The sequence below is a fragment of the Haemaphysalis longicornis genome, unplaced genomic scaffold, assembly GCF_048455015.1.
Source record: "Haemaphysalis longicornis isolate Haplotype H1 unplaced genomic scaffold, Haemaphysalis longicornis Haplotype H1 scaffold_5, whole genome shotgun sequence".
Classification (NCBI taxonomy): domain Eukaryota; kingdom Metazoa; phylum Arthropoda; class Arachnida; order Ixodida; family Ixodidae; genus Haemaphysalis; species Haemaphysalis longicornis.
Window position 1 is genome coordinate 146,263,236 of NW_027526385.1, and position 27,311 is coordinate 146,290,546.

The 27,311-nt window shown below is 45.1% G+C and overlaps 1 protein-coding gene across 1 annotated transcript in view; it reads right to left on the reverse strand.

Annotated features, from left to right (window-relative positions):
- The window catches only part of LOC144139433 (A disintegrin and metalloproteinase with thrombospondin motifs like), an 83,206-nt gene that overhangs the window by 15,539 nt on the left and 40,356 nt on the right, over nucleotides 1–27,311 (reverse strand). Inside the window, exon 7 of the mRNA XM_077671765.1 lies at nucleotides 14,310–14,451. Within this exon, the coding sequence (XP_077527891.1) occupies nucleotides 14,310–14,451 (142 nt within the window). The remainder of the gene's footprint in view (nucleotides 1–14,309; nucleotides 14,452–27,311) is intronic.

Consider the following 27,311-nt stretch of genomic DNA (forward strand, 5'->3'; position numbering starts at 1 on the left):
TTATCTGTTTCTATGACCTACCTCATTATCCCATTTGCTTTTCTAAGCATTCTTGACTGCCAATTCCTACGTCCGTACTATTTTTCCCTCATTTCCCATTGAACACAGGTGTGAGTATTGTCACCGGACTACGCAAGCGAGAAGTGAATAGTACGAAAGGGCTGGGCCGAGAGGAACAGGGAGGACAAGATTAGGCTGTGCTGTGGTGGCGCTTAGGTATCTTAAAACAGCGTTCTGAAAAGTCGGAGTGAAATATATATATCTATAGTGCTTTGAAGATGGTCACCAGATAGAAATAATACTTTGGAGAAGGTAGCGGCCTCAGACCTCTGCCAACGTTTCGACAAGGAGACTTGTCTTTTTCAAGGCATCAGGGTTCATCTCTGGCACACTGTTTTATAGATACACATTGAGTTGGTGAGAAAGAGGGGAGGTTGTTAAAAGCGAGGCTGGCAGGAGGACAGCAGGTTGGGTCAACGGTCGGTTGAAAGGAGAGAAATAGTGAGAGAGAAAGGGACGTGTGGTTCTTGTGAGAGGACCCTGCAGTAGAGAAAGAGTGAAGATTACACGAGAGTCGGATAAAACAGGGGGGAACGGCTTAAGCTGGGCTGCGGTGGTGCCGGGCGAACTCAAAGGAGGCTTCCGTGAAGATCGGGGAAGTGAGGGGCGTCTGGGGGGTGCAATTGCACTGAACTTGCACTGAACTGTGTGCAAGAAAGAAAACTCGTAAACAGCAACAGCCCGTATAGTTTGACGAATTCCGACTGCGGAGGTCAGTGTTCCCAGAAGAACAGAAGACGTATGCGCGGGTACAACTCACGCGGAGCTTTGCGGTACATTTAAGGACTTCTTTTTTGTTTTCTTTCTTTCTTTTTTTTTCCTTTTTGCGTGTGTGCATAAAGCAGGTAGTAAGACAAAATTCCGAAGGTCGAGGACGGCGCGTGCGCGTGGTATGTCGAAATCGGCTTGGAGCAACACAGAAGAAACAAACAGGGGGGGATAAAAGCACAGAAATTCTATTCAAGTATCAGCATTGGGGATGGCCAGGCAGGAATATTGCTAATGGAGATGCCCACTTTTTGTAAGAGCATTATTTTTCTGTTCGATTCAGATACCGTATGGTTTCTAAGCTGCCTTTCGAAGCGTTGATTCCAGCCGTCTCCTGGCAGTTGAATTTATGGAATAAGTACGATTCTCTGTATTTCCGGTCCCTTGGAGACTTAATGTTTGACTGCAGAATATAGAGCTTGAGATCATCAAAATTGTGGTTCGGCTGGTTGAAGTGTTGCGCGACTGCTATGGAGGCACTGTTATGAGTGTCGGCCCGATGTCCATTCAGGCGTAAGTTCATGGGTTGACTCGTTTCTCCAATGTACTGCTTTTGACAGAATAAGCATTCTAGCATATACACAATGTTAGAAGAATTGCAAGTGAAGCTTGAAATAATCTTGTGAACGTATTGGCTGGCAGTGCTATTGACAATGCAATCCGTCTGCAGATGTTTGCAGGTCTTGCATCTAGGGCGGAGGCAAGGGCTGATGACTGGTTGCAGGGAAGCGCTAATTTTGGCATGCACTTAAATGTCTTTAAGGTTCTTGTTTCTTCTGTAGGTAACTCTTGGGGCTTCTGGAAACGTCTTTTTAAGTGGGTCATTACTGGCTACAATAGGGTAGTATTTCCGCAGGATGTTGTTTATGTTAGGGAGCGCGTTTGAGAATTTGGTTATTAGGGCTGGTGGTCGGGAGCTTTCGTTTCAACGTTGTTGCTTGAGCACTTCGTCCCTCTCTACATTGGATGGTCTTTCGTAAGTCATATCCAGGGAGCTGACCGGCTGATTCCTGCTTGCAAGGGTGGACTTTAGTTCATTAAGGTGTTTTATATAGTCTGTGTTATCACTGCATACTCTTCTTAGTCTGGTAGCCTGTCCTACAAAGATACCTTGTTTGCAGTGTCGTGGGTGATGACTAGTGCAGTATAGGCACTGTTGCCTGTCCGTTGGTTTCCTATAAAGTGTGGTGTTCAGGTTACCATTGTGAAGAATGATAGTGGTGTCTAGGAAGATCACTTGTTTATCCGAGTACTGGTATGAGAACCTAATGGTCGGATGCGAAGAATTAAGATGCGAAATTAAACGTTCTAGGGCTGTGCGGCCGTGCTCCCAAATTATGGAGATGCCATCTATGTATCAAAGATAAACCATCGGCTTGAGGGGGAAAAAGTCTAAGATGGAAGCTTCAAGTTGTCCCATAAAAATGTTGGTGTAGGTGGGTGCGAAAGGGGCGCCCATGCTGGTTCCAAAAACTTGCAAGTAGTAAGATGAGTCGAACTCGAAATAGTTGAGAGTTAGAACTAATTTAAGTAAGATAATGTAGACTTCCAACGCATGTTGGTGCCGGTTTTCTGCTAGGGCCTTTGATGCAGCTTCTATTCCTTCGGTGATGGGGATGTTCTTATAGAGGGTGGAGACGTCGAGCGTGACCAGAAGGGCGTCATTGGGTATTTGCCCACCGTCGTTTATTGCCTCGATTATGCGGAGGAAGTGTGGGGTGTCCTTAACAAATGAAGGAAGAGAAGTCGGAATGTCTGCCAAATGGTGAATCAGAAACACAGACGTTTCCGTGGGGGTGGTGTTAAAAACTCTGGGCCTTCCCGCAATGTCAGCTGAGAACAATGGTTCTGTGGGGACTTTATGGATTTTGGGGAGGAGGTAGAAACGTCCTGCTTGCTTGTTCGTCGGTCTCATGAAGTTTAGTTCTGTTGTGGTTAGTAATTCTACTGCCAGCAGATCTGTGAGAGTGCGAAGGATCGTTTGGGAGGATCATGGTCTAAAGGCTGGTAGTTACCATGGTTGTTAAGCTGCCTATAGGCCTCATTATATTTTTCCATTGGTAATATTGCAACGCTACCTCCTTTGTCTGGAGGTTTAATGATTATGTCCGTTCTGGCTGCTAGGTTATTTAGAGTGACTTCTTCTGAGGGGGTCAAGTTCTTGCGCTTATTTGATTTCTTGGGTGATATTAATATTTCTTTTGATACTGATTTTATATACAAATCGAGTTCTGGAGATCCCTCGGCATCTGGTGTCCATGTGCTTGGGGCACGGAGTGCGCGGTCATTGATTTCACTGTTGTCTTGCTTATCGGAAAACAATTCCTTCAGCCTCATTCTGCGGGAAAATTCGGTTAGATCCTTGTGTAACTCGTTTTCATTCACGTGGTTGTTGGTAGGGCAGAAAGTGTGGCCTCGCTCTAGGATAAGTTTTTCTGTTCCCAATAATGTTTCTGAAATATCTATAACGTTGCGGTTACACGTGAAGGGGGTGGCGGAAACAACATTTTGTTCATGAACAGGTGTCAGGTTGCTGTTACTCCTACTGTGGGAGCTACATTCAAGATTTTGATTATTAGCGGGAGGGAAACATTCAACCGTAGCAGATTCTGATGTGTCTGCGGGGGACGTCAGATGATTTAGTGCCACTTCTTCAGGCTTAGCGAGGACAGGAGGTTCATTGGTGCAATGTGTGTCAGGCAAAAGGAGCTGTTCACGTTCAAATTTATTTCTTTGTTTCTTGCACAGCTCGTGTTCCTTACGGTCTCTAAAGGCATCAAGATCAATTTTCTCTTGCTCAGTGAGTGAAATGATTTCAATCTGCTCATTTAAAACACTAAGTTGTTTGTCACAGTGCTCTCTGAGAATTTCTAGAAGGGGAAGCGATGCATAAGTCAAAGTGTCCTGCCATTTAGCTTCTAGTTGAGGGGGGAGACTCCAAGGGAACACATAGCTTTAAGGCGGAGGCCTCTGGGGATTTTTTTGGTTTGGAGGTAGGAGGAATAGATGTTGAGGTGAAATCTGTAGTGTGTTTGTTTGCCGGCGAGTTTTAGAACCCTAAGAAAAGCGCGGGATTTGAGGGGCAAGACGTCGGGTCCGTTGGTGCAAGTCATTTTCGTTTGTTTCGAGTGCACATACGGGATGGTTATTTCTTGTTCGGAGTCAGTTGTTTAGGGAGTCTGTTAGGGGTGGTGTCAACGTCGAAGCCTGTTTGGGTGCTTGTTTGCGTTTTAGTGGGTGTTAGTGTCGGCGTGAACATTGAGCGTGATGTCCTTGGTAGGTCGGGAAGTTGTTATCCTTCGTGCTGTTCAGCTGGTGTTGTGGCTGCATCAGCCATTTGTGTTCTGGCGTCGCATGTGGGGTTCTTGGGTGGACAGGGTGGTTCGCTACTGTTGCGAATGTCAGGTTCGGTCTGCTGCTCGGTGCTGGTCACTGACAGGCCTGTGGGGCCGGTAGTGGAGAGCGTCACCTCAAACGACTTGCTGAGCCAGTACTTGATCTTATTTGCCATTATCCAAACCCCTCGGAAGTTAGGGTGTAAACCGTCTTTCGCCAGATGTCCATGGTGGTCATGATAGATTTCTGTATGGTAGATGATGTCCACATTTTGTTGGGTGAGTTCTAGGTCAAGGAGGGCGTCGCTGAGCTTAACTGTTCGCTCGTAGTGAGCCATGAGTCTGTGTACCTGAGGTGTGAGCGGCTAGTGATTGTTTTCAATTCTGGGAAGCACTGTTGTCAGGGTTATCTCCACGTTGGGTCGTTTGGTCTGAACATCTCGTACGAGAGGTTGATGGCTTCGAAAGTGTTTTCAGCGCTGTTGTATTTTAAATCATTAGTTCCGAAATGCAGTATAAAGTGCGTGATGTTGCCTGGGGCGGAATCTATGAGCTTCTTAATGTCCTGCGTTGTGGCGGCACTCTGGAATCTAATGTATGGTGGATGTTGTCCGGTGATGTTGCCTTGGGCGGAATCTATGAGCTTCTTAATGTCCTGCGTTGCGGCGGCACTCTGGAATCTAATGTATGGTGGATGTTGTCCGGGCGGAAAATGTCTTGAATGTATTTGAAGTGGCTGTCTCCAATTACAGCTAGTTGTGCCAGAGAGAGGAGAGGTTGCTTACCTTGTCCCATCATCTTCGTAGATGAAATCCAGGGAACTTGAGGGCTTTGAAGATGGTCACCAGATAGAAATAATACTTTGGAGAAGGTAGCTGCCTCAGACCTCTGCCAATGTTTCGACAAGGAGACTTGTCTTTTTCAAATCATCAGGGTTCATCTCTGGCACACTGTTTTATAGATACGGATTGAGTTGGAGAGAAAGAGGGGGGGTTGTTAAAAGCGGGGCCGGAAGGAGGACAGTAGAGTGGGTCAACGGTCGGTTGAAAGAAGAGAAATAGCGAGAGAGATAGGGAGCTGTGGTTCTTGTGACAGGACCCCGCAGTAGAGAAAGAGGGAAGACTACGCGAGAGTCGGAGAAAACAGGGGGAACGGCTTAAGCTGGGCTGCGGTGGTGCCGGGCGACCTCAAAGGAGGATTCCGGGAAGATCGGGGACGAGACGGGCGTCTTGGGGGTGCAATAACAAGGTTACTGAGCTATGTGCAAGAGAGAAAACTCGTAAACAGCAACAGCCCGTATATATTAAAGACTTCCGACTGCGGAGATCAGTGTTCACAGAAGAATAGAAGGGGCATGGGTGGAAAGCCCTAGAAAGTTTAATTTCGCATCTGAATTCTTCGCATCCGACCAATAAATTCTCTTGCCAGTACTCGAATAAACAAGTGAACTTCCTTGACACCACTTTTGTTCTTGAAATGGTAAACTGAAAACCACACTTTATAGGTAACCAACGGACAGGCAACAGTACCTAGACTACACTGGTCATTACCCACGACACTACAAAAAAGGTATCTTTGTAGGACAGGCTACAAGACTAAAAAGAGTATGCAGTGATAACACAGACTATACAAAACACCTTAATGAGCTATATTCCACCCTGGCAAGCAGGAATCAACCGGTCAGCTCGCTGCATATGGCTTACGAAAGAGCATCCAAGCTAGAAAGGGGCGAAGTGCTCCAGCCATAACGTCGAAACGAGAGCGCCCGACCACCAGCCCTAACAACCAAACAACCAAATTCTCAAACGCACTCCCTAACATAAACAACATCCTGCAGAAATTCTACCTCATTCTAGCCAGTAATGACCGATTTAAAAAGACTTTTCGGGAAGCCCCAACAGTTACCTACAGAAGAAACAAAAACCTTAAAGACATTTTAGTGCATGCCAAAATTAGCGCTTCCCAGGAACCAGTCATCAATGCTTGCCTCCGCCGTAGATGCAAGACCTGCAAACATCTGCTGACGGATTGCATTGTCAATAGCACTGCCAGCCAATGCGTTCACACGATTAATTGAAGCTTCACTTGCAATTCTTCTAACATTGTGTATATTCTAGAATGCTCATTCTGTCAAAAGCAGTATATTGGAAAAACGAGTCAACCTATGAACTTACGCCTGAATGGACATCGGGCCGACACTCATAACAGTGCCTCCCTAGCAGTCGCGCAACACTTCACCCAGTCGAACCACAATTTCGATGATCTCAAGCTCTATATTTTGCAGTCAAACTTTAAGTCTCCAAGGGACCGGTAATACAGATAATCGTACTTAATCCATAATTTGAACTGCCTGGAGCCGGCTCGGTACAATGCTTCGAAAGCAGCTTAGAAACCATACGGTATCTGAATCGAACAGAAAAATAATGCTCTTACAAAAAGTGGGCATCTCCATTCGCAAAATTCCTGCCTGGCCATCCCCAATGCTGATACTTGAATACAATTTGTGAGCTTTTCATCTCCCCCCCCCTTTTTTTTCTTCTGTGTTGCTCCAAGCCAATTTCAACATACCACGCGCACGCGCCTCCCTCTACCTTCGGCGTTTCGTCTTACTACCGTCTTTACACACACGCAAAAAGGGGGAAAAAGAAAGAAAACAGTAAAGAAGTCTTTGAATATACCGCAAAGCTCCGCCTGAGTTGCACCCGCGCATACCCCTTCTATTCTTCTGTGAACACTGACCTACGCAGACGGAATTCTTCAAACTATACGGGATGTTGCTGTTTACGAGTTTTCTTTCTTGCACACAGTTCAGTGCAAGTTCAGTGCAATTGCACCCCCAAGACGCCGCTCTCGTCCCCGATATTCCCGGAAGCATCCTTTGAGGTCGCCCGGCCCCACCGCAGCCCAGCTTAGGGCGTTCCCCCCTGTTTTCTCCGACTCTCGCGTAGTCTTCCCTCTTTCTCTACTGCGGGGTCCTGTCACAAGAACCACAGCTCCCTTTCTCTCTCACTATTTCTCTCCTTTCAACCGACCGTTGACCCACTCTGCTGTCCTACTTCCGGCCCCGCTTTTAACAACCTCCCCTCTTTCTCTCCAACTGAATCTGTATCTATAAAACAGTGTGCTAGAGACGAACCCTGATGCCTTGCAAAAGACAAGTCTCCTTGTAGAAACGTTGGCAGAGGTCTGAAGCCGCTACCTTCTCCAAAGTATTTTTTCTATCTGGTGACCATCTTCAAAGCCCTCTCGTTCACTGGATTTCATCTACGAAGATGACGGGACAAGGTAAGCCACCTCTCCTTTATCTGGCACACGTAGCTTAATTGGAGACAGCCACTACAAATACATTCAATATCACTTTCTGTCCGGACAACATGCACCATACATTAGATTCCAAAGCGGCGCCACAACGCAGGACATTAAGAAGCTCATAGATTCCGCCCCAAGCAACATCACGCACATTATACTGCATTTCGGAACTAGTGATCTAAAATACAGCAGCGCTGAAAACGCTTTCCAAGCCATCAAATCTCTCGTACGAGATGTTCAGACCAAACGACCCAACCTGGAGATAACCCTGACAACAGTGCTTCCCAGAATCGAAAACAATCACAAGCCACTCACACCTCAGGTACAGAGACTCATAGCTCACTACGTTGGGAACAGTTAAGCTCAACGACGCCCTCCTTGACCTAGAACTCACCCAACAAAATGTGAACATCATTTACCGAATAGAAATCTATCATGACCGCTAGGGACATCTGGCCAAAGACGGTTTACACCCTAACTTCCGAGGGGTTTGGATAATGGCAAATAACATCAAGTACAGGCTCAGCAAGTCGTTTGAGGTGACGCTCTCCACTACCGGCCCCACAGGCCCGTCAGTGACCAGTACCGAGCAGCAGACCGAACCTGACATTCGCAACAGTAGCGAACAACACTATCCCCCCAAGAACCCCACATTCGATCCGAGCACACAAACGGTAGATGCAGCCACAGCACCAGCTGAACAGCACGAAGGAGAACAACATCCCGACCCACCAAGGACATCACGCTCAATGTTCACGCAGACACTAACAAGCACTAAAACGCAAACAAGCACCCAAAAAGGCATCGACGTTGACACCACCCCTAACAGCCTCCCTAAACAACTGACTCCGAACAAAAAAGAACCATCCGTGGGTCCACTCGGAACAAACGAAAATGACTTGCACCAAGCGGACCCGACGCCTTGCCCCTCAGATCCCGCGCTTTCCTTAGGGTTCGAAAATTCGCTGGCAAACAGACACACTACAGACTTCACCTCAACATCTATTCCTCCTACCTCCAAACCAGAAAAATTCCCAGAGGCCTCCGCCTTAAAGCTATTTGTTCCCTTGGAGCTCTCCCCCCTCAACTAGAAGCTAAATGGCAGGACACTTTGACGCATGCATCGCTTTCCCTTGTAGAAATTCTCAGAGAGCACTGTGGCAAACAAGTCAGTGTTTTAAATGAGCAGATTGAAATCATTCCACTCACTGAGCAAGAGAAAATTGATCTTGATGCCTTTACAGACTGCAAGGAACACGAGCTGTGCAAGAAACAAAGAAATCAATTTGAACGTGACCAGCTCCTTTTGCCTCACACACATTGCACCAATGAACCTCCTGTCCTCGCTAAGCCTGAAGACGTGGCACTAAATCATCTCACGTCCCCCGCAGACAAATCAGAATCTGCTACGGTGGAATTTTTACCTCCCGCTAATAACCAAAATCTTGAATGTAGCTCCCACAGAAGGTGTAACAGCAACCTGACACCTGTTCCCGAACAGAATGTTGTATCCGCCTCCCCCGTCACGTGTAACAGCAACGTTATAGATATTTCAGAAACATTATCGGGAACAGAAAAAATAATCCTAGAACGAGGCCTCACTTTCTACCCTACCAACAACCACGTGAATGAATACGAGTTAAACAAGGATCTCACCGAATGTTCCCCCAGAATGAGGCTGAAGGAATTGTTTTCCGATAAGTAAGACAACAGTGAAATCAATGACCGCACACTCCGTGCCCCAAGCACTTGGACGCCAGATACCGAGGAATCTCCAGAACTCAATTTTTATGAAAAATCAGTATCAAAGGAAATTTTATTATCAACCATGAAATCAAATAAACGCAAGAACTTGACCTCCTCAGAAGACGTCACTCTAAATAACCTAGCAGGCAGAACGGACATAATCAATAAACGTGCAGACAAAAGAGGTAGCGATGTATTCTTACCATTTAAAAAATATAAAGATGAGACCTATAGGCAGCTTAACAACCATGCTCACTACCAGCCTTTCGACCATGATCCTACCAACGAATACAGTCAAACGATCCTTCGTACTCTCACAGATCTGCTGGCCGGAGAATTAATGACCACAACAGAACTAAACTTCATAAGAACGACGAACAAGCAAGCAGGACGTTTCTACCTCCTCCCCAAAATCCATAAAGTCCTCACAGAAGCATTGTTCTCGGCAGACATTCCCGAAAGGCCTATAGTTTCTAACAACAACACCCCCACCGAAACATTGTCTATGTTTCTGAATCACCATTTGGCAGACATTCCGACTTTTCTTCCTTCATTTGTTAAGGACACCCCACACTTCCTCCGCATAATGGAAGCCATAAACGATAGTGGGGAAATACCCAATGACACCCTTCTGGTCACGCTCGACGTCTCCGCCCTGTATACGAACATCCCCATCACCGAAGGAGTAAAAGCTACATCAAAGGCCTTAGCAGAAAACCGTCACCAACATGCATTGGAAGTCTACATTACCTTACTAAAATTAGTTCTAACTCTCAACTATTTCGAGTTCAACTCATCTTACTACTTGCAAGTTTTTGGAACCAGCATGGGCACCCCTTTCGCACCCACCTACGCCAACATTTTTATGGGACAACTTGAAGCTCCTCCCTTAGACTCTTTCCCCCTCAAGCCGAAGGTTTATCTTCGATACATAGATGACATCTTCATAATTTGGGAGCACGGCCGCACCGCCCTAGAAAGTTTCATTTCGCATCTTAATTCTTCGCATCGGACCATTAAATTATCATGCCAGTACTCGGATAAACATGTGAACTTCCCAGACACCACTGTTGTTCTTGACAATGGTAAACTGAAAACCACACTTTATAGGAAACCAACGGACAGGCAACAGTAACTAGACTACACTGGTCATCACCCACGGCACTGCAAACAAGGTATCTTTGTAGGACAGGCTACAAGACTAAGAAGAGTATGCAGTGATAACACAGACTATACAAAACACCTTAATGAACTAAAGTCCACCCTGGCAAGCAGGAATCAACCGGTCAGCTCACTGGATATGGCTTACGAAAGAGCATCCAAGTTAGAAAGGGACGAAGTGCTCAAGCAACAACGTCGAAACGAAAGCGCCCGACCACCAGCCCTAACAACCAAATTCTCAGACGCACTCCCTAACATAAACAACATCCTGCGGAAATACTACCGGAAATACTATACGACACCAGAATCAACATCCTGCGCGTATAGCTGCAGCTATACGCGCAGCGATCACCTAACCAGATATGCCGCCTCCCACTGTTGCAAAACGAAATGAAGACTCCGGAAGTGAGTGGTCGAAACTTCAATCAAACTGGACACACATGGAGACCGGACTTATTTCAGGCGTAAGGAAAATGAGAAAACATAATTGCAAGCCAAATAAAAAGAAGGGGCCCTCCCCGACTAGCCCTTAGAGCCTTCCTGTTCAGCAAAACTCCAAACGCCTCTCCAAGAAGTTAAGCTTACCTTTTTGCTTGAAGCAAAGGCTACTCAAGCGCAAAGCTGGTATGCTGAAGCGGGGGAAGGCTTCCTCAGTAGTTGTAAAGGAGCGCCCGATTCTGAGACAACAGACATCTAAGGGACGCCTGACTAGATGTTTTATGCTATCTTATATTCAATTGCTTTTGAATTGAAAGAATTGAAGGGACCCGAACTAGAGAAATTTTATGATGACCGAAATTGTATCTGACCAACCCACAGTACCAAGAGACCGATTGGTTACGAATGCGTTCGTGACGTATGAAGCTTCTTTGTCAGCTTCTTTGGAAGGACCGAAGAAAGGAGCATGTGAAGATACAATCGGCCATCTCCTTTCATGAAGCCTGGCTTTAACGTTCTGAGGTAATATTTTGCTTTGGAATCCAGAACTGGGATTTTTATTACGATATATTTTACAGTTCTGTTGGTTTTTTTTGTTGGAAGATTTTTTCAGATAAACCCACGGCAATGTCCGTTCTAGGAAGACGAGCCTGACTCATTCTTGGGCCCAGACCCTCAGCGTTGTTATGACATGCGCCAGCTTCCGTAACCGAAGGTGCCTTAGCCTCTCTTCGCTTCCGCAAGTTCTCCAGAAGTGCTAACTCATGGTTCAGATCTCCAAGCTTCTTTTTATGGGCATCCCTTAAAGCCTCCTGTTCTGCCTAGCGCTGTGCTTCAATTATCTCTCTTTATGCGTCATGCTGCGCTTTCAAACTCGCCCGCTAGCTGTCTAGCCACTTGCGATGTTCGGGCCCTTTCAGTCCCGATTGGATACTCTAGGCAATAAGTTTTTCGAATTCTTTGACTCTCATGTCTTTGCTTCCCACTCTTAGATCTGCCCTCACCGCTCAGCTCCAACTCTTCTGGTTGTTAACAAAGAATCCTGCCATCCTGTTGCGGACTCTAGTTGTTATGTTATCGGTAGGATTGTGGGACCATCAGGGAGTCATGAGATCTTCCAAACGAGACAGAGCAAGGGGGTACGCGTCAAATGGTTTATACGACACCAGAATCATGGAAGACTAAAACACAACATTCTCACAGTTCTGCCGAAAGGGCCCGGACTTCACGGGAGACCGCAGCAGCGACCGAGGTCAGGCCGCAAAACTGCGGCGGAACAGCACCAGCCGGTGGCAGCGACGGTGCTTCATCCGCGCCTGACATCGAGACACGGAGGACGTTGTTGGTACCCCATTGGCGCAGGCTCTACCTGGTTAAGGGCAGTGGCAGCGGCCTTGTACACTGGCCGTCCAGTCGACTGCCGCAGTGGTTTCGTCCTTCGAACCAGGCGTCCGAGGGGGAGCGGAATTCCACTTTCGTTCTTTTTCCTCCCTTCTCGAGCCTCCGACCTCTTATCATTATCCTCTTTCCACGTTCTGCAACGGCTGTCTTCTTTCTCATCTTCAGCGTTTTGCCCCATGGCCTATGTCCTAATATCTTTATCTCCATCTTGATCTCTCTGTTACAAAAGCGTCTTTTTCCTGTCGCCACTGCTCCTTCCTATTCTCGGCGCCATAAACAACGGTTTCATCACACGGAGTAATACATTTCTCCGGTGAAGACTGATCCGACATCTGATGCGATAATAAAACTTTTGTATTTATTTTTTTTAGACGCCTGTCGGACTTTACTTTTGATATATATATATATATATATATATATATATAGTAAAAAATGGGTATAGCTTCTAACAAAACTGTTTATTGGTCGACGTTTCGATCGGATGCCGATCTTTCTCAAGACGGCATCCTATATATATATATATATATAATCGTTGGAAATGAGGGGCTCGTTGAAATAAGTCAGAAATAACAGTTGGCAGTCAAGAAAACCTTGGAAAGCAAAGGGGAGTATTTGGTAAGTCACTGAAACCGATACAGAATTTGGAAGGAAAGAAGAAAGTATAGAAAAAATGCCCCATAGGTGGGATCTGAACCCAGGACCACCAGAATACCAGTCTGGTTCGACGACCACTAAGCTACCGGCGGGGCGATTTTCCCGTCCAGTTTCTGGGGTATTTTTGTTGTGTTTTTGTTTCCTGTGCTTGGGGGTGGTAGCCAGCGCCACTCGGAGTATTCGGGGTGAAGGGGACCTTCTCTTTAATCACCGGGCCATGACTCGAGTGTCTACGACATGTCCAGAGCGGTCGACCAGCGTTGAACACTATTAAGCTTCCTATGGCACCAAGACTGCCAGAACAGAGGCCCTCCCTATGCATGAAGCGAATCAGAATTGGAAATGTGGGGCTCGTTGAAATAAAACAGAAATAACAGTTGGCAGTCAGGAAAACCTCGGAAGGCAAACGGGAGGATATGGAAGGTCACTGAAACAGAGAAAGAATTTGGGAAGCGGAGAAAAATGACCGCCTGGTGGGATCCGAACCCACGACATCCGGAATACCAGTCTGGTGCGATGACCACTACGATACCGGTGGGGCAACTTTCCCCTCCACTTTCTGGGGTATATATGTTAAGGTATTTTTGTTTCCTGCGCTTGGGGGTGGTAGCCAGCGCCACTTGGACCACTCGGGGTGAAGGGGACCTTCTTTTTATTCCCCTGGCCGTGACTTGAGTGTCTACGACATGTCGAGAGTGGTCGACCAGCGTTGAACCCTCTTAAGCTCCCTATGGCGCCAAGACTGCCAGAACAGAGGCCCTCGCTATGCATGTAGCGAATCAGAATTGGAAATGAGAGGCTCGTTGAAATAAGAAAGAAATAACAGTTGGCAGTCAGGAAAACGTTGCAAAGCAAAGGGGAGGATGTGGTAGATCACTGACACGGATAAAAAATTTTGAAAGAAAGAAAGTTGAGAAAAAATGCCCGCCAGGTGGGATCCAAACCCATGATCTACGGAATACAGGTCTGGTGCGATGACCACTAGGCTCCCGGGTGGCTCTGGCTACCACCCCCAAGCACAGAAAACAAAAATACCTTGAAATAAATACCCCAGAAAGTGAAGGGGAAAATCGCCCCCATGGTAGCGTAGTGGTCATCGTACCAGACCGGTATTCTAGATGTCGTGGGTACGGATCCTACCTGATGGGCATTTTTCCGGAATTTTCTTTTTTTCTTTCCAAATTTTTAAACTGTTTCAGTGACTTACCACATCCTCCCTTGTGCTTACCGAGGTTTTCTGGACTGCCTACTGGTGTATATATATATATATATATATATATATATATATATATATATATATATATATATATATATATGTATATATATATATATATATATATATATATGTATATATATATATATATATATATATATATATATTTATTTATATAATTTTTATATATACTGCAGAAATTCTGTTATTTGGTTTTTACTTACCGCCGTCATTACATCGTCGCCCTCAACCTTGCGGCAAAACATCAATGGTGATATACTTGGGGCTATATGCCGTTGAACTCTAAGGAAATCCTGGCCTTCGTTGACACGTATGCATTTGCAGTATTCTTCGTCGCTCAATGTACTGAAATCAAGATTTGAATGCATGTGCTGAGCCGCAATTTAGCACACTTGCGGCACGCCTTTGAGGTTTTTATCGTTTTTAACCAAACTAATGTGAAAAATATTGCCATTACCTTGTCAAAAAACGTAATTTACGTACGTTTGTCAGTTGGTTTGTACTCCTGAATGGAATTAGCAATTTTTTGTCCAACAACCCAGGTGTTCAAAAACGAAAGCTTCAAGTTTTCTTAAAAAACTGCTTGCAGATTTGGTTTTATATATACAAACAAGTGAAGCAAATTAGCACCGCTAAAATAAAAGATTTGTCATACAGCTGAAATGAAAAATATCCCCTTTTTTTGTTGACTGAGGATACACAAATGATGCTATTTTTAAACGGTGCAATCCGCTATCCTGCTTTCAGGCCTTACATTTCAGACGTTCAATTTAATAATGTACAAACCTATATTATGTGTGATTGCCTTACGCTGATAATTGCAGAGAAGAGTTCGAACGGTTCCTTGTGTGAAAGGTTGTTCATTCGATAAACATTGTAATATTTGTAGTATATATCTTCTGTAAAAATGAGCATTGGTGCGTGGAACGGACGCTGCTCTACGTCTGATGCCTGTATGATCTCTTTTTCTAAACGTTTACTTAGCGGCTGAACCTTTTCAAAAGGAATTTATTCCAGCTGGTCCAGAAATACATCTTAGTAGTGTAGTTCAGGATTCGCAAGCTTTATATTCTTTTTCATATACAGGACCAATTTTAGGACGCAAAAGTGCGTGAAAACCATGGTGGTGTTTTTACTGAAGAGATATTGTAATTTGTGCCATGAATTTCTTTGTCGTAATAACAATTGTTTTATACTCTATCAATGGTGGTATTGTGACCTCCCGCGGAATAAAGCACCCCCGCTTTATTGACTCAGGTTGTCTTGCCAGAGCCTGTGCCCACTCCACAGGAGATTCCCGGAGAAGGCCAGTAACCAAATTAGCCTGAACCTAACCGTCACAACAACGATATCAGCACCGAGCTAGTTCGCACCTTCAGCCCTTCGTTTGTCAAGGGTCACATTCCCCAAGTTTTATGAAGGCACATCAAGGCACATTGCACACTAATAACAAAAACCTAATTAGCGTTCGCCTCTTCCCTTGTCAACATTTCCTCAGTTCGTTTAGTGGCTGTGCCGCTAAATCTTTCGTTGGCATGCCGACCACATTTCACAACCCAAAACGTTGATGAACGTTTATCGCATAAACCATATTCGCGCTTAAAAGCATTCATCTTAAAGTAGCGTTAAAAATGAGTTGGCAAAGAAAAGCTATACCCGATGACGAACCCCAAATGTTGTAAGGCGTACGTTTGGTTAATGATGATTTGGAAAGTAATAGTTAAAATATGAGATACATCGTAGGCACGCCCTCAATATTGATGTGCTAAAAGTGTTCAATAAAGCGTTCTATTGTTTGCCGTACACATATTGTGGAATAACCTCGGTGAAATTCTCACGAAAGCCGTATAAGAAGGTGATCTCATTTCGCTATGCTGCTACAGCCCCGATTGCAAAACTACAAATGCACATTACCACTTCATCACATATCTTGCTGAGAAGCCGGGGTTAGGGCTATCCTGCACTTTTTGGCTGAGGGTATAAGATTACATTCAACGGCTTTCTACACTCCTGCACTACCCGATCGCAAAACCCACCATAAATTCTGCTGGTAAATCAGGTGGGCATCCTGGGAAATAAGGTGGGCATGGTGATTAATACTGGAAACTTACCTTGGCATCGTTTTTAAAGCTGGGAGTTGGTGGGAATAATGGCGGTAGGTTAGGTGGGCACCTCGGCTATCTTGGGCAATACTGGTGGCCTTACTGGTCAACGTGACCCACCACAACCAGGCTGGCGTTAATAGTGTTGACTGATCGTCTGCGATGAGGACACCCTTTTTTCTCCTCGGCAACGCCCACCGTCATTTGCCGTTAAAATGCGCTAACAGTGCGCTAATCTGTTGTGAGCGGAGCATGTTTATATTCGCGCGTAAAGTATTTGGAAGCTTAGCCAGTGATATACCTCCAGGCCTAGAAACGAAGCTTCACTTGAGTGGGCCGGCCTGCCTGCGCACAGGCGTGCATAACGCGAACTTATCTAATATATGAACTACAAGATGATATGCCAGGCTCTGCATATATATGAAAAGATGCAACACTACGAAGCCAGCGAGAGAACCACCACCGTCGTTCCTCGCAGTTGTCGCCTGCAGCCCCCGTCGCGCCATAAAATAGCTCATGGAACACGTGCTGTTTGCTTACAGATCAGGCTCTCAACTCCTGCTGGATGTAAGTGGCACCTGACCTTACCGTTCACCGACAGCTTAGGCGTCCATGACAATGCTACAGTTTTATTTATTTTTAACGCGTTTTGAACGGCGCGCGTCAATCGACTCAGTTGGCCGCTGGCAGGGGGGCAGCGGGACACAAGACGACGGCGGCGACGTTTCGGCGGCTCGCTCGGCTCCCACCGTCATGGCTGCCTGCAGTGGTTCTACGATTCGGTAAATGCTCAGCGGCGTGAAATTTCTGGTTGCGTGATGACTATGGATTTATCTACTGGACGGACAAGTACGGCTGCGCAGTAAAGGTAAGTGAAGCGTCGTTTAATAGTCCTGTGTATTTAATGGACCACTGTTGTCGAGCCAATACGTTGCACACACAGGAGTGACGTTCTATGTGTGCAACGTATCGCTCGCGTTGGTGTGCGACATCTGCCATATCGGCGTTACCCAGATTTGGCATTTGACAAGCGACCTTTTCCGTCTTGTCACGTGTGTAAGCAGCTCTTGCTCCAAAGTTTGCGCCTTGGGTTGTGTGAAGTAGAATCATGTGTCATTAGTCAAACTAACCGCACCGAAAACACTACCGCCTTGTTCTTCGCTATGAGCCACCCAAAACATACCACTTCCCTCCAGCCTCCAGGTTATAAAAATAATGCGCAGCTGTGTAATCGGCTGAGCACTCTCTTTAGGGGAATTGTACACTAACCAAAAAAAAAAAGTAAAAACGCTCGGTGTGCCTTGAGTTCAGTCTAGAGCAGGGTATCTATGTATATTTAGGGCCCCGTAGCACGCTCTGCACTATGAATGTTTCAGTATTAATGTGTTCAATTATGAGCGTGAATAATGTTGTGCGTCCGTCAGCCGCCTCGAAAATATGCATTTATACAAATTTTTATGCGAACACGTTGAAACATTGCGCGTATCGTGCCTCGTCTAGACGTTGGCGTGCTACGGACGGATAAGCAGCGTTGTTGTAACCACGTGGCCGCTGCCTTGCGCGCGCTGTAAAGGTCGAAACTTTTTGTAAATCGCAATAAAATGTGCGTTGAGAAACTCCATGTAAAAAAGGGGTTTGCCTTCTGGTTCTCCCATGCCCATCCAAAGTATCATATTCCCCGCGAGGCACTCCTTTCATTTGATTCCTGATTGTGAAAATTTACCTTGCAGAAGCGCAAGTGCTTCAAACGAGCATGCCGGTTTTATGTGCGCTGGCGTTTTCGGTAGTGATCCGCGGCCATTGCAGTTCTTCTGATAGATACAAAAAAAGAAAAACAGTAGTGTCGATATTTCAGTGCATTTTACGAAACCAGGGTGGTTTAAATTGGGAGGATCCCTCAAATTCGGGCATCCCGTAGTCTAGGTGCAGATTCAGTGCGTGGAGCCCCCAAACTAAAAAAGGGGTTCTCAGTTCTTTTTCATGTAAATAAATGAGCAGCTGCTAATTGTCTTGTGCATTCCATCTGGGAACGTTTCACCTTCAGACAAACATCCCTGATATGTAAAGCCCAAGTTTTGCACCCCTGTTTACAACACTTGTGTGAACAGACCTTATTCCCGCATGCCTCTACACATCTTTCGAGTGGCGTACCTTCTGAATGCGCGAAGCGTGTATATTTCAAAATAAATATTTGCCTTATCATTTTATTTTTTGTGCTACCATTACGGTAAATGTTACTGTTCTTACCAATAATTCTCAGAGAAAAATTAGAAGGATTATTTGAAATATTGATTGCTGATAATCATAACCCGTTGTTTTTGTCGGTTACGGCATGTTTACGCTCAGCCTAATGTTATATAGGAGTGATTTTCATAATCTACCCTACAGTGGGCAAGGCAGCCTGGTGATCTCTGTGATTCTGCATTTTGGGTGCACCAGGTTCGAGGAAAAATGACTGCTTCTGGCATGTTGGTTGATAATAATCTGCATTTTGCAGGCCATTGACTCTTGCAGGCAGAGGAGCTGCTTTGAAGATAAAGAACGGGCACGACGTACTCCCAGTCCATGGACGAGACTTCTCGTGGGAGATCGAGTGTGTTCGGGCCTAGTAAAAAAATGGTGACCAGATTGCTTTTCCGCAGTTCTGAATTGCCTTGCATTATGTGCCTTGTTCAATTTCAGTAAGCTGAATTTGCCTATTTGAGTTTAAGGATTGTTTTAAAAAGCATTTGAACCTTGGCAGTGTTACTACTTCGCTTATAATATTTTGACACAGATAAGGTTGACCAATCAGATGGCTAGGTAACATAATGAAGTCTAATTTCCAAACTTGCACCATCTTTGCACGCATCTAGACATGTTATCACTGCTTTCATCATATTGCTGCCTAGAACTGTTTCAGTTTGTAATTAAACGTAACGAGGCTTGGTGTTGGCTTTCGGCTAGCGTGATGGTGTCTGCTTATTTACTTCGCGGTTTGTTCTTATGTTTTGGCACATCTTAGAGCTTTTTAAACCCGCAACACTGGTTGAGCAAAATAGTGAGGTTGATGTCCTCAATTTATTGTTAGTTTTCTTACCCTGTGAACAGTTTTGTTTCATGCACCATGAACATGCACATAATTGAACCGCATTTTGAAGCAGAAATATAAGATGTTACACGTGTCAAGTAAAAAAAGATGGAAGTAGTCTTATAATAGCTGGCTTTATCCAAAAAACGAGGAGGAGAGCCGTCATGATACCACTGCCCGAATTGGGAGGCTAAGAGGTGTTGACGTACCTAACTAGCTTGTAATTATTATGGCGCTATAACTGCAAAATAGTTTTATGTTTGACTAGGAGGGCATGCACTTAATGACAGCTAAACGAAGTTATCTTTAACCTTTTTCTTCATGTGAGTGATCGCAAGCCTTTGAACTATAGAGAACAATTTGCCAGTGGGTATTCAGGATTAAGTGTTGCAGGTTTCAGGTTTCACATTTCAGCTGATGGGAAATGAGGGGCTCTTGGCATTGGAACGTTTTCTTATTTTTTTCAAAACAAGGCTTCTTTGGGCTTCAAAATCACCCACGGCAACTTAAATTACTAATGTGGATGTGTGCCCCCTCTCATTGAATGGTTAATCTAGCAGCAGACATCACACCTGGAAGTGCGGTGAAGCATGGTGATGGGTATGAACAGTAGAAAAGGAAAAAAAGAACATCAGATGGCCCACCTTATTTTCTTTTTTCTACCGGGCCTCTCTTCATTAATGATCTCCACGTGTGCTCTGCTGGTTCATTTTTTTTGGCAGATTAGAATTTATTTTGAGAAGCAGATTTGGTTGTTGCAGATGCGGACATTATTGTGTACGCGTAGGCCCGGCCAGAACTGGGAGCGCTGAAGACCAGCCGCCCAGGTGGGCAGTCGTGTTTGATCAGCGATTTCATTCTCGTGGTGATGATGGCACTGATGATGATCATGATGGTGCTGGTACAAGACTTCCCCCCTGGTGCGCAGTGTGATAAATAGAAATGAAAGCACGTTATGGTCAATCTGCCAGTATATACTCATAGACACTGGAATGCTGGACTACGGACTGGCTTTCATACAGCATTTTTCTCTCATCTCTCATGCCTGCTGTTTTAACAGTGCAACTGTTGTAGCTGGCTGTAATGTGTGGCGCTAATACGTTTAAAATACCCAAAAAATGCCGAGTGCACATAAGCGTGTGCCTCGAGCAACCGCCAACCGGCCCCCGCATGCACAGTGCCTTTAGCAAAAAAAAAGAGGCAAAATGTTGGAGGAGCGCCTCGGGTTGCCTAGCGAACAGAAACGGCACAGTTGCTAAACACTTGCTCCATGGAACCTCGACGCAAATCGAGGAAAGCAGCGCATGTGTTGTGCATGTAAGCGCACCACTGCGCCCCAGCTGTCGTCAAGTGGCGCATGCAGTGCTCGTCAAAAGGACCACGACGATATTGTTGCATATAATGACTACTACTACCACAGTGTAAAGCATCGACGGAACATGTAAGCCGACAATTTCAAACTCGTACAAACTTGTGCTGCTGGGTTCTTCAGCAATCGCGTAGAAAGAAATCCTGCAGCTTTACTATGGCTCAATCCTTGCTTGACTTAGTGCAGTGAAAGAAGCTAAATGTCGGTAAAACATTAGCATTATTCAACTTAATTAGCATCCCAAACACCAGACCACACAGCCAAATGGTTGAGAGCAAAGGAGTTGAAAAAGTTTTTAGCAAACGATTGTCCCACTGTGCTCTCCATTACCCTTCGAGCGGCTTTAATTTATTTATTTATTTATTTATTTCAAGTACTTTACAGGCCCCTGACAGGGCATTGAGTACTGAGGGTACATATGAAATGTGCGACATTTACAAGATTTTCAAAAATCAACTGCAAAGAACCACTGTCCAAGAAAACATTATACAAGAAATTAGCCTAAATACATATCTAGAGAAACGGAAAATACAAAGATAACGTGTGCTATATCTTGCACGAACTAAGGCTAAAATTCCGCACATTCAAGATTAAAAGCACGCGAGGGTAAACAGACACCTAATCCAAAAAAATGAAACAAAAGTTCACATGAAACAGTGATAACAGATTGATACTGTATTAGGAAAAAAAGTGAGCATGAAGAAGGTTACGGAATGCGTCGCCCTTAGATTCGGCCGCAATCTTATCAGGAAGACCGTTCCAAAGCCTGATGGCCATGGGAAGTGCGGACAAGTTAAATGCACTAGTTTTACCGTACTGGCGGGAAAAACTATGTTGGTTATTTACTCTGCGTGAAATGTTAGTCGGAACTTTAAGATGTATCTTTGAGTGTGCTGAATTGTAAACATATTTGTGAAAAAGGCATAAAAGAGAAATGTTGCGTCGAAGATCAAGCGGGTGAAGTGAAAGATTTAGTTTAATCTCTGATACACTTGAGGGGTATTTGTAATTGCGTGAAATATACCTTGCAGCTCTATTCTGTATTGCTTCAATCTTGTTAATCAGATATTGATGGTATGGGTACCAGATGGCTGACGCAAACTCGAGCTGTGATCGAACGTATGTTGTGTAAGCTAGTTTGCGAATGTCAGATGGAGCATGACGCAAATTTCGACGCAAGAAACCTAATGACCTGGAAGCCTTGGCGGAGATGACGTCGATGTGGTTACTCCAGGAAAGGCCTTCTGTGAATGTAACACCTAAGTATTTGCAGGATGAAACGTGGTTAAGGTGGCTGCTATTAATGTGATAGTTGAAAATTGATTTTGCACGCTTACGGGTAAATGAGACAACATTGCACTTTGAGATGTTTAGTGACATAACCATGTGTTACACCAATTAGAAATTATGTTCAGGTCATTTTGAAGGGACAGGTGATCATTGGTACTGCAGATTGATTGGTAGATAATGCAGTCATCGGCAAAAATACGCATGCGAGATGATATATAAACCGGCAAGTCATTTATGTATATTAGAAAAAGCAAAGGGCCAAGAACGCTTCCCTGTGGTACACCGGAGGTAACGTAACATGTGGGAGAAATTAAATTATTAACAGCTGTAAACTGTTGTCTTAGTGAAAGAAAGTTGCGAATCCATGAAAGGGTTAGTGAATCTAATCGAAGAGCAGAGAATTTAGAAATTAAGCGGCAATGAGGCACACGGTCAAATGTTTTCGAAAAATCTAAAAATATACAGTCAGTTTGCTGCTTATTGTCCATATTATTATGCAAGTCAGTCGTAAATTCAAACAACTATGTCTCACACGAGAGGCCTTTCCTGAATCTATGTTGGTTAGAAAAAAAGAAGCCGTTAGACTCGAGGTGATTGTACACGTGTGAAGCGATAATGTGCTCAAGCATTTTGCAACAAATGCACGTGAGTGATATCGGGCGGTAGTTCTCTGGGTAATGCTTATTTCCTGCTTTGAATATGGGTATGACCTTAGCGAGTTTCCAATCGTATGGTAGCAGTCCAGATGATAATGAATGACTAAAGATGTGATAAAGAATTTTGCTAGAAACGAAGAGGGTGTTTTTTAGTATTTTAGAATTAATGTTATCTGCACCAGAAGATGTAGAAATTTTTAGGTTATTGATCAGTGAGGGGACACCTTCCTCAGTAATTTCAATGGGTTCCATGTATGGCCAGGCATAGTCAGGAAAATGAAGCAATTTAGAATAATCTTCCTGCGTAAACACAGATGAAAAGAATGAATTAAAGGTTGAGGGACAATCGTTTTCAGGTTGTGGGATGTGGTTATCGTCATGCAGAGTTATTGTGTTATTATCATGGTCAGGTGATATTACTCGCCAGAACTTTTTTGGATTTGATATCAGCAGTGATGGGAGGTCATGGGAAAAGTACCTTTTCTTTGCTGAGTCTAATGCGCGGCAGTAAGTATCAAGATAATCCCGGTAGTTTTGCCAAGCAGCTGGTGTATGGGTGAGCTTCGCGCGTTTATAGAGGCGTTTGTTTTTGTTCCTCATTCTTTTTAGTGTTTTAGTAAACCAGGGATTAGATTTATCATTACTTATTGAGATCAGGGGGACATACTGGTTGATAAGGGTAGACATCTTGTTTTTAAATTTCAGCCAGTTATCTTGAACCGTTCTGCTATAAAAAGATGGGAGTAATATTTGGTTAAAAAATATACCCAGCTCTTCATTAATTTTAGTGAAGTCTTCTCTGTTATAGTAACGAATTTGTTTTGTTTCAACAACGGAAAACGGCACTGGAAGTTGAATTGATGCCTGCAGTAATTGGTGGTCACTAAATCCGTCGATGTGCAATACAGTGTGAAGGGATTCCGGTGCATTGGTTAGTATTAGATCTAATATGTTGTTTCCGCGAGTCGGCTGGTTAATGACCTGCGAGAAGTTGAAATCAAGAGTTAAAGTAATGAACTGTTCGGAGATGCCACAAGGAGAGGATAATTGTTCCCAGTTGATTAGCGGAAAGTTAAAGTCACCAAAGAGGTAAATTGTGTTTGTACCACAGGTTTGAATTGCTTCGGGGATGCTGTCTTGCAGTTGGGAAACAAAAGAACTGCATGAGTCAGGTAGTCTGTAGCAAACTCCGGTTAGTATTTTGACGGAATTCACCACTACGACAACCCATACAATTTCCAAAGCGGATGGAGAGCTGATTTATTACGAAGTTAATGTTTTTTAACACCAAGAAGGACGCCACCACCTCTTCTGTCATTGCGATCTTTACGGTAAATATTGTAAGAATTGAGATCAGGAAGAATTTCAATACCGTTAACATCGGGATGCAACCAAGTTTCAGTAAAGGCGAGAAGATCAGAGTTATTATCATCTATGAAGGAACCAAGCAGGTCGCGTTTAGGTATTGTGCTTTGTATGTTACTGAAAGATAATGATAACATGGACGGGGGGGTGAGAGGTAGCTTAGTTGCCTGGCGCACGCTCAGTGTACGTCACTTAGCTTTGACCTATCTTTTCGACAAAACGACGGTGCTGCTGATAGGGTCATAAATGTAAGTCTTGTCATCGATTAGAAGCTTGTCTACTGCAAGTTTGAAAGACACGTTTAGTGGCTTAGCGAAGTCCAATGACTTTTAACGGATTAGTCGTGTAGCTGGCGAGAAATCTTCTCCAATTGATTGCTGTGTACCCTTTAGCTTGTGCGCCAATGAGAGTATAGTTTGCTTGTTTTTAAAAAATGTTAGTTTCGGAAGAATGGGTCTGTTCTTCCCTTCCACGTACTTGCCCAGCCTGTGTACTCTCTCAAACTGTGCACTGTTGGTTGAAATTTGTAGCTTCTCTGAGCAGAATTTAATTACTTTAGGTTCAGATGCTGCCCACTTTTCTTTTTGGTCGTCTTCAATCCCAAAGAACAAAAGATTTGATCTCCGGAGTCTATTTTCGGCGTCCTCACACCTGGACGTAATGGCTGCAAGTTGTTGTGAAATGTCGCTCGAGGGAGCTACTGCGTTGCCTGGCTCAGCTGCACTTCTCGAGGCGATGCTTGACTCCAACGCCGCTACCTTCGTTGTCAAGTCGCATAAGGCAGTGTTGGGCACGTTCGTCTCGGGCACAATTACCAATAGATGTGTCGGAGGCTGCTTGTTTTTCTTTAGGAATTTTTAGGTCAGCCAACAGAACTGCCTGAGTCGTCTCTAGCGCTTGAATTGCTTCAAGCGCTGAAACGAGTGTGTGTGATGATTCAGCCCCCGACCTTGTTGTCGGTGGCCCCGGGTTTGACTCAACGTCACCAGAAACCATGAGTAGCAAACTGAATAAACGCGAACACAAGGAATGACGACGCGCCAAGGATCGCTTCAGCACTTCAATCCACTCAGTTGGGCACGACACCGCTATCACACAGCGACTACTACTACTAAAGCATGAAGTACCACGGAGGTAACTAACCTGCAAGAGCAGTGGGTAAGTCGCGTGCATACTGGATGCGGTGCCGTGCCCGAGGCGGACGATGCGTCGGTCGGTTATATGCCCCGCGCCGGTCGTGTTGAGCGCTGTGGTCATCCATCCGGATTGCCAGCTGCGGAATGGCGTTGCGTCCAATCTCGGCGATTGTATGGTGTATTCGCCGACGATACAAAGGCGACGAGGCACGCTGTAGTGTAGCGCTCAAGATTAATTTTGACCACCTGGGGATCTTTAATGTGTGCCGAAATCTTGAACATGCACGCACCTATGCTTTTCACCTCCAATTAAAAAGTGGCCACCGCACAAATTGGGCTTCATTGAAGAGTTGGTTGGCACGAATACGTTGTACATCCTTTCATCACTGAGTGGTCATTGCTCTTTTGGGGTCTAACGACGACACCAAGCAAAAAAAATTGGTTCCAATCGACGCTTTAAAGCTGGTTCGACAGCAAAGCTGTAAATGACACCCACAGCAATTGCCCATGCCGTCACTTGAATTCACAAACGAGGGCAGTGCAAATAGTGAAACCATATATTCTGCCAGCCGTTATCTGGAATTCACGGGGGCGGCGTCCCCATTGCAGCAGTGTTGGCCACGGCCGGGCTAGAGCGCCGGACGCCGCCGCTGTATCCCGGCCGTGCGTCAGCAGAAAGACAACGGTGATGAGCGTCTTTCTAAGGGTGAGGCAGCGGAACCTCGTCATCCTGATGAGCTAGATAGGGGCTACACCACCGCACGACACAAGCGCAGACACCGAAGCAACTCGGCATGTGAGCTTAGTGATTCCCATTTATACCGACAATAGTTAGCTTAGTAACGTTGAGAATTGCAAGAAAGCTGAGGGAACTTTTATAATCGCTACTTATCAGTTCCTGTTGATTCTTTGCCTTGTGTAATCCCTGTTAAAAAAACAACCAAATTTGTATTCAGTAATTTAGATAACCGAGTCCCATTCGTGGCAAGCACTGCGCAAAAGGTAGCGTTTCTCTAGTGACCAGATGTTTGTAAAGGGGTCTGTACATTTTGTTTTCCTGCCCTCCAAACCAATCCTTAACGTATCTTTGGTGTATGACCACTTTATTCTGTCGGGTGTGGGTTACCCAGGAGGGGCTGTCGAGCAAGTTAAAAAAGTCGTGTGAAGGAAGCGCGAAATGTGCGCGAAGCTGCACAAGAACAGGCCCAAACAACCGTCGCTTAAGCAGATGACAAAGCCAACGGAATGGTCCTACCAACGTGCCCGCCGGGGCACACAGCTCCGAAAGCAACTCTGGCGTTCGGGCAACGCTGGGTAATAGCGCCCTTCGCTGCTCCATCTACACAGTGCTCAGTGAGTGAAAAGGGCCCTCCTTCTCCTCAGCCACTTTGGGAGTTTCTTGTTGCGCACTCCACGAAGAAACCGTTGTCTGGTAAAGGCAGAAAGCTTTACACCTTGAAAAACAGCGCAAAAACACACGGACGTAGAGAGGTTACACAGGCACGAGCGCTGACGAACAACTGGTGAAATTTTATTAAAGTTGGCAATAAATAGAGGAAAGAAAGCAATCATACGCCAGTACAAACGAGATAAATAACCAGCTTAAAAGCGGAGTCGGGAGTAAAAGTTGATAAAACACACACAAATTTCCTTTTATCCGGCCAGATAAGCAATCTCGCGCTCAAACAGTGCCACGGATGGCGAACTCACGCAATCCTCCCCCTTAGTGGCTATGACTGAAGCCTCAAAGATTTCGCGGGATCGGGCATCACGATACCGTTTTAAGATGCGGGTTTCGTTGAGCTTGGGGTAGCAATCTTTGCAATTCTTGCAGTGTAAGGCCAGATTGCTACCAGTTCCTGTGCGCATGTTATTTGCATGCTCACGAAGACGGTCGTTTACGCACCTTCCACTCTGGCCCACGTATACTCGCCCGCACTTCAGTGGGATCTCGTATACTATGCATTCCACGCATTTGACATACTGTTTTTCATGTTTCTTCCCACAAGCAGCCCTGGGAGCCTTTTTGTCATTCACCATGGCACACAATGTGGCTAGTTTGTTGGGCGCTGAAAAAACTGTCCGCACTCCTGCCTTGTCTCCTATCTTCTTCATGGGGTGCGACACGGCGTGGACGTATGGGATGACGTTAAGGCGGCCCCTGGCATTCTCTTGCGACCTTATCGCAGCCCCGCTGGTGTTCACCCGTTTCAAAAC